The sequence below is a fragment of the Schistocerca serialis genome, chromosome 3 (assembly GCF_023864345.2).
Source record: "Schistocerca serialis cubense isolate TAMUIC-IGC-003099 chromosome 3, iqSchSeri2.2, whole genome shotgun sequence".
Classification (NCBI taxonomy): domain Eukaryota; kingdom Metazoa; phylum Arthropoda; class Insecta; order Orthoptera; family Acrididae; genus Schistocerca; species Schistocerca serialis.
In genome coordinates this window covers 203,772,068-203,786,735 of record NC_064640.1, presented here as the reverse complement: position 1 = coordinate 203,786,735, position 14,668 = coordinate 203,772,068, and the positions used below count along the sequence as shown (strand labels likewise).

Genomic DNA, 14,668 nt, shown 5'->3' with positions numbered 1-14,668 from the left:
TGTAGCGAATGAAGGAGTGCCAGGAATGGCAAAATAACCCTTATAAACTAAGTGTGCATAACTTTTTTGTTAAATAGAGGCAAAACAATAACTGAAAATAAAGGCAATCTTAAAGTGTGCATCGGTGAAATCATCACCTGCTGATGGTTAACATTCAATACTGAGTTGCTGCATCCCTTCATTGTAACATTTTTGGGTAATCCTTTGCATACTGTCAATGAGATGGCTGAGATGTGCCACTTAAGCCGGTCCCGTTAATAGATGATGGCAATTTGAGTTCATACAGTATGTTCTCGTGGATGCCATAAAGAACACGAAGTACAGCCAACTGCAGGTGATCTCTTATGTCTGCGGTACTAATGTCATTTGGTATAGGAAGAGATTCTTTTTTGTTTTCAGCAGGTATTTGCTGTGGTAAAGAGAGCTAATATTGACTGCATGGTGTAGATGGAGTTCACCACCTGTAGCTTTGTTGAGAGGACTGACTGCAGACCTTTAGTACAGAGCTAGGTGGAGGGTCTGAATCAGCCATGTGGGCTGCAAATTTCTTGACTGGTGCTATAGGGTGAAGAGGTGTTGGGGAGGTGTTGGTACTCCCTTAATACATAGAGGGTGCATTACACACATGAGATGGCCACATGGAAAGCAGAGGCTGCGTGGAGTTCACTGGGCTGTTTTTTTTTTTTTTTAGGTTGGAGGGTCTCTGAAATGAACAAACAGGGACTCAAACAGAGAAGGTCAAACAAAGAACAAGTGTAGACCTACAGATAATTTGTATTATAGTTGTAGGTAGTTATTTTCATGATCTATGGATCATTTTGCATGATGAATCGTAATGATTTGGAACAAGTCATTTGACATTCACATTGCAAACTGATTTGTAAATAATGCCTACTCACCTTGTTTTTCACATTACAATAATAGAAATTCTTCTGTGGAATTGAAGAAATTGTCAAGGAGAAACTTTTTCAATTTGTTTTCAAATTTTACTTTGTAAATTGTTGTGTCTGTCAGGAAAGAACCTGGGCTCCAGTCCTTGTAGAAAGCACTGAAGCAGAAATCATTATAGCTACTGAAAGGCAGCTAAAGCAAAGGATAAATTCAGTGAACATTTTTATCAATGAACTATGTTCGGAAAGGGTAGATTAAATTAAGATGGTGGTGAAATTTTTATTGATGTTAACAGTAGTTTATCCTATAGTGAAACTGAAGTACATACTTGCTGTTTGTTAGTATGGATAGAGGTTATACTCGACAACAGGAATAAGTTAATAATTTGTTCCTTTTACTGACCTCCCAACTTGGACAATACAGTTACTGGAGGGTTCAAGGACATTTGAGTCTCATTTCATGTATAATTGTGCCTGGCAATGACTTCAGTCTATCCTTGATGCATTGATGAAAATACATGTTTAATGTCAGTAGTAGGCATAAAAAATTGTCCAGAATTGTTCTAAATGCTTTCTCCAAAAACCATTTTGAGCAGTTTGTTCAGGAATCCTCATGAAGGGAAATCTTTCTGGGCTACTAGCAAATATCTGAAAAAGGGGGAGGGGGGGACACTATCATATGTGGTACAGTACCGCAGTACCAGTGGTTACAAGTGACAGAGCAGCAGGATTATTTGGGAGGACGACGGTTCAATCCCGTCTCCAGCCATCCTGATTTAGGTTTTCCGTGATTTCCCTAAATCGCTTCAGGCAAATGCCGGGATGGTTCCTTTGAAAGGGCACGGCCGATTTCCTTCCCAATCCTTCCCTAACCCGAGCATGAGCTCCGTCTCTAATGACCTCGTTGTCGACGGGACATTAAACACTAACCACCACCACCACTGCAGCAGGATTTTTAGGGTAGGGAGGGCAGAAACAAAAGATATTTAGGAGACAGGTTGAAAATGACATTCACATACATAATACAGGCAGCCAGAAAGCAAATTTTAATATACACTGTTCGTGCAAATAGACTATAATTGAAACTGGAGGTAATCAAGATATCCACGGGTGTACTGCCGGTCTACAGTGTCCAACGGGCACAATATTTCGGCAATCATACATGTCGCCATCATCAGGTGGACTGACGGACTGAGATCGTGTGAACGTGCCGGCACGGAGATCCGTACGCTATGGCTGCTTAGAGGGAACTGGGTTCGGTCGCAGCAGCGGCCGATTTAAATACCCTCCGCCCGCGACGCGCTCCCTCCGCTGTCCGCGCCCCGCGCCATGGTCACGCGTTGGTACAGATTGCGACGGGGTCTGAGATGACGTCAGAGTGATGGCTCTGTCCGCCGTGGTCGTCACAACTATACGTTTGCTCGATTTACTCTTGATTAACCCAATCGCTGGTTCCCAAGCCTTGCTAAGATTATAGCCACAGTCACGGTTTATGAGATCGTCATTGGTGCGAATTTCGATGGCCTCTCTGACAACGCTGTCCCAGTATCTCGATGTCTGTACCAGAATCCTCATGCATTCATACTCCATAGCGTGATTTTCCGACAAACAATGTTCAGCGATCGCCGACTTGCTCGGATACATCAGTCTAGTGTGCCTCTGGTGTTAACGGCATCGATCCTCGACGGTACGCATCGTCTGACCAATATACGACTTGCCACATTGACACGGAATCTGGTACACGCCGGCCTTCCTCAAACCGAGGTCATCTTTGGCACTCCCCACCAGTGCACGAGTTTTATTCGGAGGACAAAACACAGTTCCGACCCGGTGTTTCTTCAGAATGCGGGCGATTTTCCCCAAGAGTGTGCCTGTGTATGGAATAAACGCAGTGCCTACCTCCTCCCTCGTGATTTTATCCATCTCCACAGGTTGTGCTGTAGTGGTTGGGCGGAGAGCATGTTGAATCTGCCACTCTGAGTACCCATTTTTTCGAAATACAGTTCTCAGATGTTCCAATTCCTGGGGTAGTCACTCTGCATCAGAGATAGTGCGCGCCCTATTTACTAGAGTTTTAAGTGCCCCATTCCTCTGTGAAGGGTGGTGGCAACTGTCTGCGTGCAAATACAGATCAGTGTGCATTGCCTTCCGATACATCCCATGACCTAGGGTGCCATCAGCCCTTCTCTTGACCAAGACGTCAAGGAAAGGTAATTTACCCTCCGTTTCAGTCTCCATAGTGAATTTGATGTTGGGGTGTATGGAGTTTAGATGTGTAAGGAAGTCAAGGAGTTTATCCATACCATGTGGCCAGATGACGAACGTGTCGTCCATGTAACGTAAAAAGCAAGTAGGTTTCCATTCGGATGACGACAGGGCTTCCTCCTCGAAGTTCTCCATGTACAAATTCGCTACCACCGGTGAGAGTGGGCTGCTCATGGCGACTCCCTCCGTTTGTTCGTAGTATTCTCCATTAAAAAGAAAATATGTGGAAGTCAAGACATGCCTAAAAAGTTCAGTGGTCTTCTCGTCAAACTTCTGACTAATCAATTCTAGTGACTCTCGCAGGGGTACCCTCGTAAACAAGGAAATGACGTCAAAACTCACCATGATATCTGACTCATCCAACCTGAAGTTATCAAGGCATTTAACAAAATCCACCGAATTACGGATGTGATGAGGGCATTTACCCACATAAGGACTTAATATTCCCGTCAGGTATTTGGCCAACAAATATGTAGGTGCCCTGATGTTGCTGACAATGGGGCGTAATGGTACCCCCTCTTAGTGAACCTTCGGGAGTCCATATAGTCTAGGCGGTACCGGAACTTGGGGTAACAATTTCTTAGCGTCACCCTCCGGTAAATCTGCGTCCTTGAGAAGCGACCTCGTCTTGTTCTCCACCTTCTTTGTAGGGTCAACACTGATCTTCCGGTAGGAATTGTCATTTAGGAGGCTCTGCATCTTATCAGTGTAGTCCTTATGGGAGACAACAACTGTAGCATTGCCTTTGTCAGCCGGTAAGACGACAATTTCAGAGCACTCCCTCAGATCACGAATGGCCGCCCTCTCTTTACTGGTGATATTTGACTTCATCGGCTTGGATTTTGTCAACGCACGACAAGTTTCACGACGTATTTCCTCAGCTGATTCAGGCGGAAGTCGAGCTGCAACCTGTTCAACAACACCAACAATTTCTGCGACCGGAGTGAGCTTGGGGGTGGGAGCGAAGTTGAGACCTTTCTGCAAAACCGAGACCGCATCATCACTCAACACCATGCCACTCAAATTGATGACAGTCTTGCACGGAACCTGCAGAGATGGTTTGTCAAGAAGACGTGAGAACTTAGCTGTTTGACATCGCTTTGCCTTCTTATGGGCGGAATCAGCTGCAACCCAGGTGACACCATCAATCCAATCCCAGGAAAAAGAAGTGAAATTACCGGCCAGTTGCAAATGTAGTTTGAGTAATTCCTGTGAGATAAACTCAAGGCTCCGGCAGGTGAATTGCACTCTCTGACGTACCAATGCGGGGCTGGCTCATTTCTTGATTCTCTTAGCTGCTGCAGAATCGATGTGATGCATAACCTTAGCAAAATTCCGTGTCAATGTGGCAAGTCGTATATTGGTCAGACGATGCGTACCGTCGAGGATCGATGCCGTGGGCACCAGAGGCACACTAGACTGATGTATCCGAGCAAGTCGGCGCTCGCTGAACATTGTTTATCGGAAAATCACACTATGGAATATGAACGCATGAGAATTCTGGTACAGACGTCGAAATACTGGGACAGCGTTGTTAGACAGGCCATCGAAATTCGCACCAATGACGACCTCATAAACCGTGATTGTGGCTATAATCTTAGCAAGGCTTGGGAACCAGCGATTGGGTTAATCAAGAGTAAATCGAGCAAACGTATAGTTGCGACGACCACAGCGGACAGAATCATCACACCGACGTCATCTCAGATGCCGTCGCATTCTATTCCACTGCGTGACCGTGGCGCGAGCGCGTCACAGACGGAGGGTATTTAAATCGACCGCTGCCGCGACCGAACCCAGGTCCCTCGGAGCAGCCATAGCGTACGGACCTCCGTGCCGGCACGTTCACAGGAGCTCAGTCCGTCAGTTCACCTGATGATGGCGACATGTATGATCGCCGATATATTGTGCCCATTGGACACTGTAGACCGGCAGTACACCCGTGGATATTTTGATTATCAAATACGCCGGGAGAAACTCAAGAATCGAAACCGGAGATGTTCAGGAACTGATTGAAAAATTATGTTCATCCAGTTGTAATTCAGTCAGTACACAGTGTCAGTTATCCTCATTGTGTCAGAATATCTGAGTATTGAGGAGTAAATTTAAAGTGTTGCTTATTTGTGTTAAAGAATTAGAGTTGAGCAAACTGGTTGATCCAGCTTGCTTCTCTGAACATCATGTGACCACTGGTTGAGATATGTTAAATGTTAAAGGATTTAAGTTAGCCTCTTACTTCTGTAGAGAAAATATGGGGAAAGGGGAAGTTACCACATTTGTCAGAAACTATTGTAATTTCAAGAACACTGATATTAAAAATTTTGCTCAGAGCAGCTCTTAAAAACTTGTGCAACAGTAGTAGTTTTTCATAGTAAGTCCTTTCTAATAGTACTCTATACAGCCACTGCATTCCAACTGGACCTGCTGCTCGTATCATGTCCACTGATACTTCATCAGGTCCTGGGGCTTTCCCCCCTAATTCAGCTATTTCCATACAAATGTCTGCTTGTGTGTGTGTATGTGCGGATGGATATGTGTGTGTGTGTGTGTGCGCGAGTGTATACCTGTCCTTTTCCCCCTAGGGTAAGTCTTTCCGCTTCCGGGATTGGAATGACTCCTTACCCTCTCCCTTAAAACCCACATCCTTTCGTCTTTCCCTCTCCTTCCCTCTTTCCTGATGAGGCAACAGTTTGTTGCGAAAGCTTGAATTTCGTGTGTATGTTTGTGTTTGTTTGTGTGTCTATCGACCTGCCAGCACTTTCGTTCGGTAAGTCACATCATCTGTGTTTTTAGATATATTTTTCCCACGTGGAATGTTTCCCTCTATTATACGAGGTGTGGCTAGAAAAAAACTGGACTAGTACTGGTGAAACAATAAAACGAATGCAATAAGGCTGAAAGTCGCGTGGCCTGTCACGTGACTCTCGCTCCGCCTACTGCTCAAGTTTCATCTGCCTCCTGCACTCAGTCTGCCCGTGGCGTCTGTTTTAAGTAGTTGACGTTTTGTCTGTGCGTCGGAAAATGTTGAGTGTACAGAAAGAACAGCGTGTTAACATCAAATTTTGTTTCAAACTAGGAAAATCTGCAAGTGAAACGTTTGTAATGTTACAACAAGTGTACGGCGATGATTGTTTATCGCGAACACAAGTGTTTGAGTGGTTTAAACGATTTAAAGATGGCCGCGAAGACACCAGTGATGACACTCGCACTGGCAGACCATTGTCAGCAAAAACTGATGCAAACATTGAAAAAATCGGTAAACTTGTTCGACAAGATCGCCGTTTAACAATCAGAGCAGTGTCTGAGTTAACAGCAGTTGACTTGTTGTCTTGTCGAACAAGTTTACCGATTTTTTCAATGTTTGCATCAGTTTTTGCTGACAATGGTCTGCCAGTGCGAGTGTCATCACTGGTGTCTTCGCGGCCATCTTTAAATCGTTTAAACCACTCAAACACTTGTGTTCGCGATAAACAATCATCGCCGTACATTTGTTGTAACATTACAAACGTTTCACTTGCAGATTTTCCTAGTTTGAAACAAAATTTGATGTTAACACGCTGTTCTTTCTGTACATTCAACATTTTCCGACGCACAGACAAAACGTCAACTACTTAAAACAGACGCCATGGGCAGATTGAGTGCAGGAGGCAGATGAAACTCGAGCAGTAGGCGGAGCGAGAGTCACGTGACAGACCACGCGACTTTCAGCCTTATTGCATTCGTTTTATTGTTTCACCAGTACTAGTCCGGTTTTTTTCTAGCCACACCTCGTATTCATAGGCTTATCAGATAATGTATTTATGCTACATGACAGGTTGTGAGATAATGTGATTGTGTGACTGACCATGAGTGATGAATGAAACTCCATCCTCTGTCTGGAGTGTGGGACTATGCCTGGTCAATATCCAGGAATACCATATTAAACACCGTTAATTAGGTTTTATTTTTAGGCTACCAGTTTCGACGATACATTATGTCATCTTCAGACCTGCTTAGATAGAGTAACCTTTGTGCTGCTGTATTTTGAAACATGAATGTTACTCTATTTAAGTAGGCCTGAAGATGATATAATGTATTGTCAAAACTGGTAGCCTAAAAATAAAATCTAATTAACGGCGTTTGGTGTTGTATTATTGGACCATGAGTGAGGTTGCGAGCCAGTGAGCATAATAATGTAAGACTTACTCTTTCTTGTTTTATAACGTTTTAACTACATTTGCTCCTACTAATTTCTGTGAGGGCACTGATAATCTCACTGATACGAAAGTGGGTGAATGACTATAAATAATGAAAGCTGAAATACACACAAAGACAGGCTCAACCACAGTATTAAGAGGATAAATTTCCTAACATTGCTGCAAATTATGAAAAGATTCAGAAATGTTTGATGAGATAATAGAAATTATTAAGGTAGTTAAGACAAAATTTAATTGTGATAGAGGACTGGAATTGCATAGTTTGAAAAGAAAGACAAGGAAAAGTTGTAGAAGCTTTCATGATTTTGGGAAACATGATGCCATGTATAAGAAAGTCTTAGGAGAAAAAGAGAAGCAGCTGTGTGAATACCAAGAGCTCTGACTGCAAGCCAGTACCGAGCAGATAAGAAAATACTGAAAATTGGAAGAAAAATGTAGAAGGTTGATACAAAGGAAAGAACTGCAAAGACTTTCTGGAAAAGGAAAAGGAAGTGGATGAAGATTAGGAAGATGAGATTAGAGATGTGATACTGATAGGATAATGTGACAGAGCACTGAAAGACTTAATTCGAAATAAGGCACCTGCAGTAACTGATGTTCCCTATGAATTATTTATGAAATTTGGCAGAATTAGTTATGACAGAACTGTTGACCTGTTGTACAGGGTCTGCTGATATATGTGAATACTACAAAATCACCAGTTTAATAATTCATGGGAGCAAAATAACTCACATTATTATGAAAACAGTGGTAGAAGCCAACTTGAAGGGAAATCAGTTTGGGTTTGGGAGATATAAAGGAACAGCGCCCTACAGCTTAGAAGGTAGTGAGGAAAGTGAAACCTACATTTCTGACAATATTTGGAAAGGATAGATTGCTTCTCATCTTATAGAGTAGATGCTGAGTTGTGGATAGACACAATGTAAAGACTGTCAGAAAAGTAAGCTTTAGGCCAGAAAGACCTTTATCGGAATTAGACTGCATACGCACATGTACACATACGGCTACAGTCTCGGGCTACTGAGGACAGAGTGCGACAAGCAGTGCAAGATGAGAGAAGCAATATGGGGGATAGGGGTAAGGAGGAGACTGGGGCTGGGGGGTGTGGGGATGTGTGATTCCAGGGTAGGGGTGGGGGACAGTAAAGTGCTGCTTGTGGAGCATACAGGGATGAGATGGAGAGAGGGTAGGGCAGCTTGTTGCAGTGGGGCAGTTAGATGGAGGGCGGGGGGGGGGGGGGGAAGTGGCAGAAAATCTCCCATGCCTTATATCTCCACTCACCTACCACTTCCTGAAGTCCCACCATCTGGCCACGGAGGAGCACTCCCCTCACGACTCGGTTTCACTCAGGACTGCAGCAACTGAATCACATTCTCCAACAGGGTTTTGACTACCTCTCGTTGTGCCCTGAAATGTGGAATGCCCTATCCACTATCCATCCCACCCCTCCCACTGTGGTATTCCACTGCCCACCTAACCTACTCAATATCCTCATCCATCCCTACACAACCCCTATTCCCATCCCCATGCCTCGTTGCTCATATCCCTGTAATAGACATAGTGCAATATATCCTACATTGCTATAACCCTTCTGCCCTCAACCTTTGATAGTCATTGTCCTTTGCCTATCCATCCCCTTCCCTGTCTGCATTCCAGCACTACGCAACCCTCTACTCATCCACAGTCTTTATACTTCCATCCTCTTCTGCTTCCCCCACCCCCTCATCTAACCTTCGGACTGCACCCAGCTGCCCTTCCCTCTGTCCACGTCATCCCAGTATGCTCCCACAAGCAGCACTTTACTGTCCCCCACCTGTACCCTAATCCCTTCCCCTCCCCACACCGCCTGTCTGAGACTCAGTGTCTCCGCTATATGGTGAGTAGCAATCTCTCCTTTTCATAATATCGTCATTATTCCCTCCTGGGTTTTCCATTGTTTAATTAAACCTATATTTATGGCATTTGTAGATTTAGAGAAAGCTTTCACAGAAACCAGACTGCAGTTATAGGAACTGAAGGATATGAAAGGGAGGCATTAGTTGAGAAGGGAGTGAGACAGTGGTTGTTTATCTCTTATGTTATTCAAACTGTGTATATGGCACGCAGTAAATGAAATCAAAAAGAAATTTTGGAATGTGAATTAGAATTCAGGGAGAAGAATTAAAAACTTTTAGGTTTGCCGTGATATAATTCTGTCAGAGATGGCAAAGACCTAGGATGAACGGGATGGATAATGTATTTAAACTAGGCATAAGATTAATGGCAACAAAAATAAAACAAGAGGAATAGAATGTAGGTGGTGCTGGGGAATGTGATTAGGAAATGACACACTGAAAGCAGGAGAGTTCTTTTGGTATTGTGGGATCAAAATAACTGACAATGAAAGAAGTAGAAATAAAATAATATGTAGCCTTTCAGTAGCAAGAAAACCTTTTTTAGTTCTCAAAATCATTTTTAGGTGTAGTGCTAAGTATACTAGCATAAAAACATTACATGATTAACTTTCTTCCTCATATTATATGACATTTGTAATGTATATTGTTCAAAATTTGTGGTTTTTTTTTTGCCTTGCAGTTCAAAATTCCACCTGAAGAACTCCAGAGACTAGAAGAAGCAGGTAATGTGGAAGCAGAAAACCAAATTCTGGAGCAGTTTGCACAGAATCTACCTGTAACCACACGCACAATTTCTGGAGGTGAGCCCAATAACTTTGATGTGTATAACTACAGTCAGTGCAAACTACCGTCTTGCAATGAATTGTTGTTGCGGTGCCCCTGAAAGCTGAAATGCTGGCTGTGTTCTTTCTTTTTTTTTTTTGTGTGTGTGTGTGTGTGTGTGTGTGTGTGTGTGTGTGTGTGTGTGTGTGAGAGAGAGAGAGAGAGAGAGAGAGAGAGAGAGAGAGAGAGAGAGAGAGAGAGAGAGAGAGAGAGGGGGGGGGGGGGGCAGAAAATTTACTTGGATTTCAGTCCATTAATAATGGTAGACACAACTGCTTCATGTTCGAAGTGGTAGACAACCTTCTCAATTTATCATGCATTCAGCATTCTGTGCTTCCATTAATTCCTGACCAACTTGTATGTAGATGGTGCAGATTGGTGACAGAAGAGTCAAGACACTGGTGACTACCTTCATTGACTGACTGCTTTGTTCTCTCTGCCTTGATGTGTGGGTGTAAGGTCATTTAGTCTCCTTTTTCATGTTCACATTTATTTCTACTTCACTTTTTTTTACATTTAATTGGGTATTCCAAATCTGTTTGTGGTGGTGGTGGTGGTGGTCTTTTGCAGATCAAACAATATATCATTTTCCATGTCAGTCTTAACTGTAATGGAGAGAAGTAAATGGTACTCTCAGTTTGGGACACTGGATTAAACTACTCACTATCTTTCTCTTCAGCATGTATCTCCCTGCTAATGGGCTCCAGGAAAGCTACTGGGATGATAAATTTTTGTCAACTTTGGCACTTTCTGTTGTGTCGGTATCTGGGCCGACACCGTGAAGTTGAGATGGCTGAAAAGGCAAGCTAGACTAACGCAGACGGGCGTGAAGTACTGGAACAGGATACGTAATTAATGTTAGGAAGAAAAGTACGGAGCAGGTTTAATACTTAACTTTACTCAATCATTGTGGTACATCGATCTTGACGATACACAGGAGACTTTAAGTACAATCACTGTATGGCTAATGGCGCCTTGCTAGTTCGTAGCCATTAACTTAGCTGATGGCTATTCTGTCTCTCGGCTAATGAGAGAGAAAGGCTTCGTACATCTGGTCGGTAGCTAGGTTCTCGTACAACTGGGGCGAGTGCTCTCTCGTATCACGAGACCTGCCTTGGTGGTGGCGCTAGGTCTGCGATTACACAGTGGCGACACGCGGGTCCGACATGTACTAAATGGACCGCGGCCGATTTAAGCTACCACCTAGCAAGTGTGGTGTCTGGCGATGACACCACATTCCTCCCCCGCAAATCGGCGAACGGTCGTGTGATAAGGCTTCCGCCCGCCGTGGGGAGGACCACATGTTGACGTATGCGATGAGGTGGGGAGCCTAACAACAGGCGAGGCCGTGCCACCCGCACCCGGCCATTCGGTCCGAGGGGAGCTAGGAAACGCCTGAAAAACTAGTCCAGGGTGCACGTCAACATGCGGTGTATGCGCCCATAAAGAGACAGGAGGGACCGAAGGATCAACCTCCATTGCGTCGGGGTAGCCGATGCGCGATGACGTCATGTGGTCCGGAGCGGGCGGTAGTTCCATGGCGGAGGACAGCTGGTCACGGGAAGCGATCGGCGACGCGTGACCCTGGGAGGCGTTTGGCGGCTGCAACGAAGCGTCGAATGCGGGCGGCGTCGGCGGGAGAACAAGCGGCGGCGGCGGCGGCGGCTGCTGCTGCTGCGGCGGCGGCTGCTGCTGCTGCGGCGGCGGCGGCGCGTCGCCATGGGGCAAAATGGAAGGCATCGTCGGTAACACCTGGGGATGAGGCGAGCCAGTAGATGGGTCCCCCGGGCGCTGACCGGACGGCACCGTCGCTGAAAGCAGATGGGGAGCGGCAGAACCCGAGCGACGACAGAGGCGCAGCTGATTGAGATGCCGACGCACCTCACCAGAGGCCCCCAAAACCAAATACATCGCACGGCCGAGGCAGCGAAGAATGCGCCCTGCGAGCCAACGCCGTGAACCTCGATAGTTGCGATAAAATACAACGTCGCCTGGAGCAAAAGCAGGAGTCTGCCGCTGCACAGGAACCTGATGCGGCGGATGCAGCAAAGACATCAAGGTGCGATGAGGACGACCGTGGAGCAACTCAGCCGGCGAGCGACCATCTCGGGGCTGAGAGCGATACGAAGACAAAAAGAGCAACAATGCGTCCTCCCGAGAATGCGACTCTTTCAATTTCAACATCTGTGACTTGAAAGTCCGGACCAATCGTTCAGCGGCACCGTTGGACTGAGGCGAAAACGGCGCGGATGTCAGATGTTGAATACCATTGGCCTGGCAGAATGACTGAAATTCTGCGGACATGAATTGTGGGCCATTGTCGGAAACAATAGACTGCGGAAGACCTTCAATGCAAAAGATAGCAGACAACGCTTGGATGGTGGCGGAGGACGTCGTGGAAGACATCCGGACAACAAAAGGAAAATTACTGAAGGCGTCGACCAGAACCAACCATCGAGCATTCCAGAATGGACCAGCAAAATCAATGTGCAAGCGTTGCCAAGGGGAAGTGGCTTTTGGCCACGCAAAGACTTTCCGCGGCGGTGCGGACTGTTGTTCGGCACACGCCGGGCACGAAGAACACATATTCGTAGTCGCAGCATCGATTCCGAACCAAGTATAGTGCTGACGAGCAAGTTGTTTCGTTCGCACTATACCCCAATGTCCTTGGTGAAGAAGCCGTAAAACAGAGGACTGTAACGAACGTGGGACCACGACTCTGGACTGATCATTATCAGAACGCAACAACAAAACACCACGTCGAACAAAAAGTCTCCCCTTGTGAGCAAAAAATCGGCGAACCAACGGATCCTCGATCCGAGACTTGGACAAAGGCCATTGCATAGCAACAAAACGTAAAACAGTAGCAAGGACAGGGTCAGCAGCTGTGGCTGTAGCGACACGACGAAAATCAATCGGAAACGATTCGACCACTTCATCGGTTTCCGAATCAATGAACATGCAAGCAAGTTCGGAAGAATCGAATGCTTTATCCTCAGCAACAGGCAAACGGGACAACGCATCGGCGTTTCCGTGCTTAGCAGTGGACCGATACAAGATATCGTAGCGGTACTGCGAGAGGAAAATAGACCAGCGAATGAAGTTCTGCGCTGTACGTGGAGGTACAGACTTGGTCGGATGAAAAAGCGATGTTAAAGGTTTGTGGTCTGTGATGATGGTAAAGTGACGACCATACAAGAAATCATGGAACTTAGTAACACCAAACACGAGAGCCAAAGCTTCTTTCTCTATCTGTGAATAATTTCTTTGCGCAGACGAGAGCAATTTGGACGCAAAGGCAATAGGGCGATCATGGGAGCCAACTTTGTGCGCAAGCACAGCACCGATCCCGAAATCCGATGCATCTACCATCAACAAAAGGGGTTTCTGGGGATCGAATGGCGTAAGGCAAGTATTAGAAAGCAACGCCGATTTCAACTGGCGAAAGGCGCGTTCACATTCCGTCGTCCAGACGAACGGAACACCTTTACGGCGTAAGCGATGAAGCGGAGCTGAAATGGAAGAGGCATTGCGCACATATTTATTGTAATAATTAATTTTACCCAACACACTCTGTAGCTGTTTCACATTTTGAGGGGAAGGCAAATCTTGTATGGCACGGAGGTGCTCTGGACTCGGATGTATGCCTTGGGCATTAATGACATGTCCCAGGTATGGTAAGTCACGAGCAAAAAACACACATTTGTCCTTCCTCAAGCGAAGACCATTTTGCCGCAAGACCTGAAATAATGTTCGTAAGTTCGCAAGATGATCTTCTTCTGTCTGTCCGGAGATCACTATATCGTCCAGATAGTTTGCTGCAGTAGGGACCGACGCACAAATAGTTTGTAAATATTGCTGAAACAAGGCAGGGGCGGATGCACACCCGAAAGGCAGTCTTTTGAAGCGGTACAATCCAAGATGCGTGTTAATCACCAATACGCGCTGGGATTCGTCGTCCACCGGTATTTGCAAGTACGCATCGGCTAGGTCCAACTTTGAAAAATATTTTCCCGGGCACAGTTTAGCAAAAAGATCTTCCGGGCGGGGCAAAGGAAAAGTAGCAGTCACTAGCTGTGGATTCACTGTGGCCTTGAAGTCCACGCAAAGTCTCAATTTTCCAGAAGGTTTTGGCAAAATTACTAAGGGTGAGGCCCAGAGAGAAGCTTGCACACGTTCAATTACACCCTGTGAGTCGAGATCGTGTAACGTTCTTGCGACCTCATCACGCAATGCGTGGGGAACATTGCGCGCCCTGAAAAATTTCGGTTGCGCGTTTACCTTCAGTTCTAAATGTGCTTCATAGTTTTTAGCGCAACCTAAGCCCGGTGCAAAAATGTCTGCAAATTCGTCACACAGCCGAGAAACACTGTCTGTAGGCACAGTCTGATTCACTGATAGGACCTGATTTACAATAGACATGTTAAACAACTGAAATAAATCTAGACCAAACAAGTTCACTGCAGAAGAAGAACGAAGAACGTAAAATGACACAAGTTTTGTTTGTCCCTTGTATGTTGGAAGAAGGCTGCACTGTCCTAACACAGGAATTGTCTGTCCGGAATATGTAGTTAGCTTAACATTTGCGGAACGCAACGGAGGT

At 45.5% G+C, this 14,668-nt stretch overlaps 1 protein-coding gene across 2 annotated transcripts in view; it reads left to right on the top strand.

Annotated features, from left to right (window-relative positions):
* The window catches only part of LOC126469918 (palmitoyltransferase ZDHHC20-B-like), a 257,733-nt gene that overhangs the window by 148,256 nt on the left and 94,809 nt on the right, over positions 1-14,668 (top strand). For both annotated transcript variants that reach the window (XM_050097310.1, XM_050097309.1), the window contains exon 4: positions 9,923-10,043. In XM_050097310.1, coding sequence (XP_049953267.1) covers positions 9,923-10,043 — 121 coding nt within the window. The remainder of the gene's footprint in view (positions 1-9,922; positions 10,044-14,668) is intronic.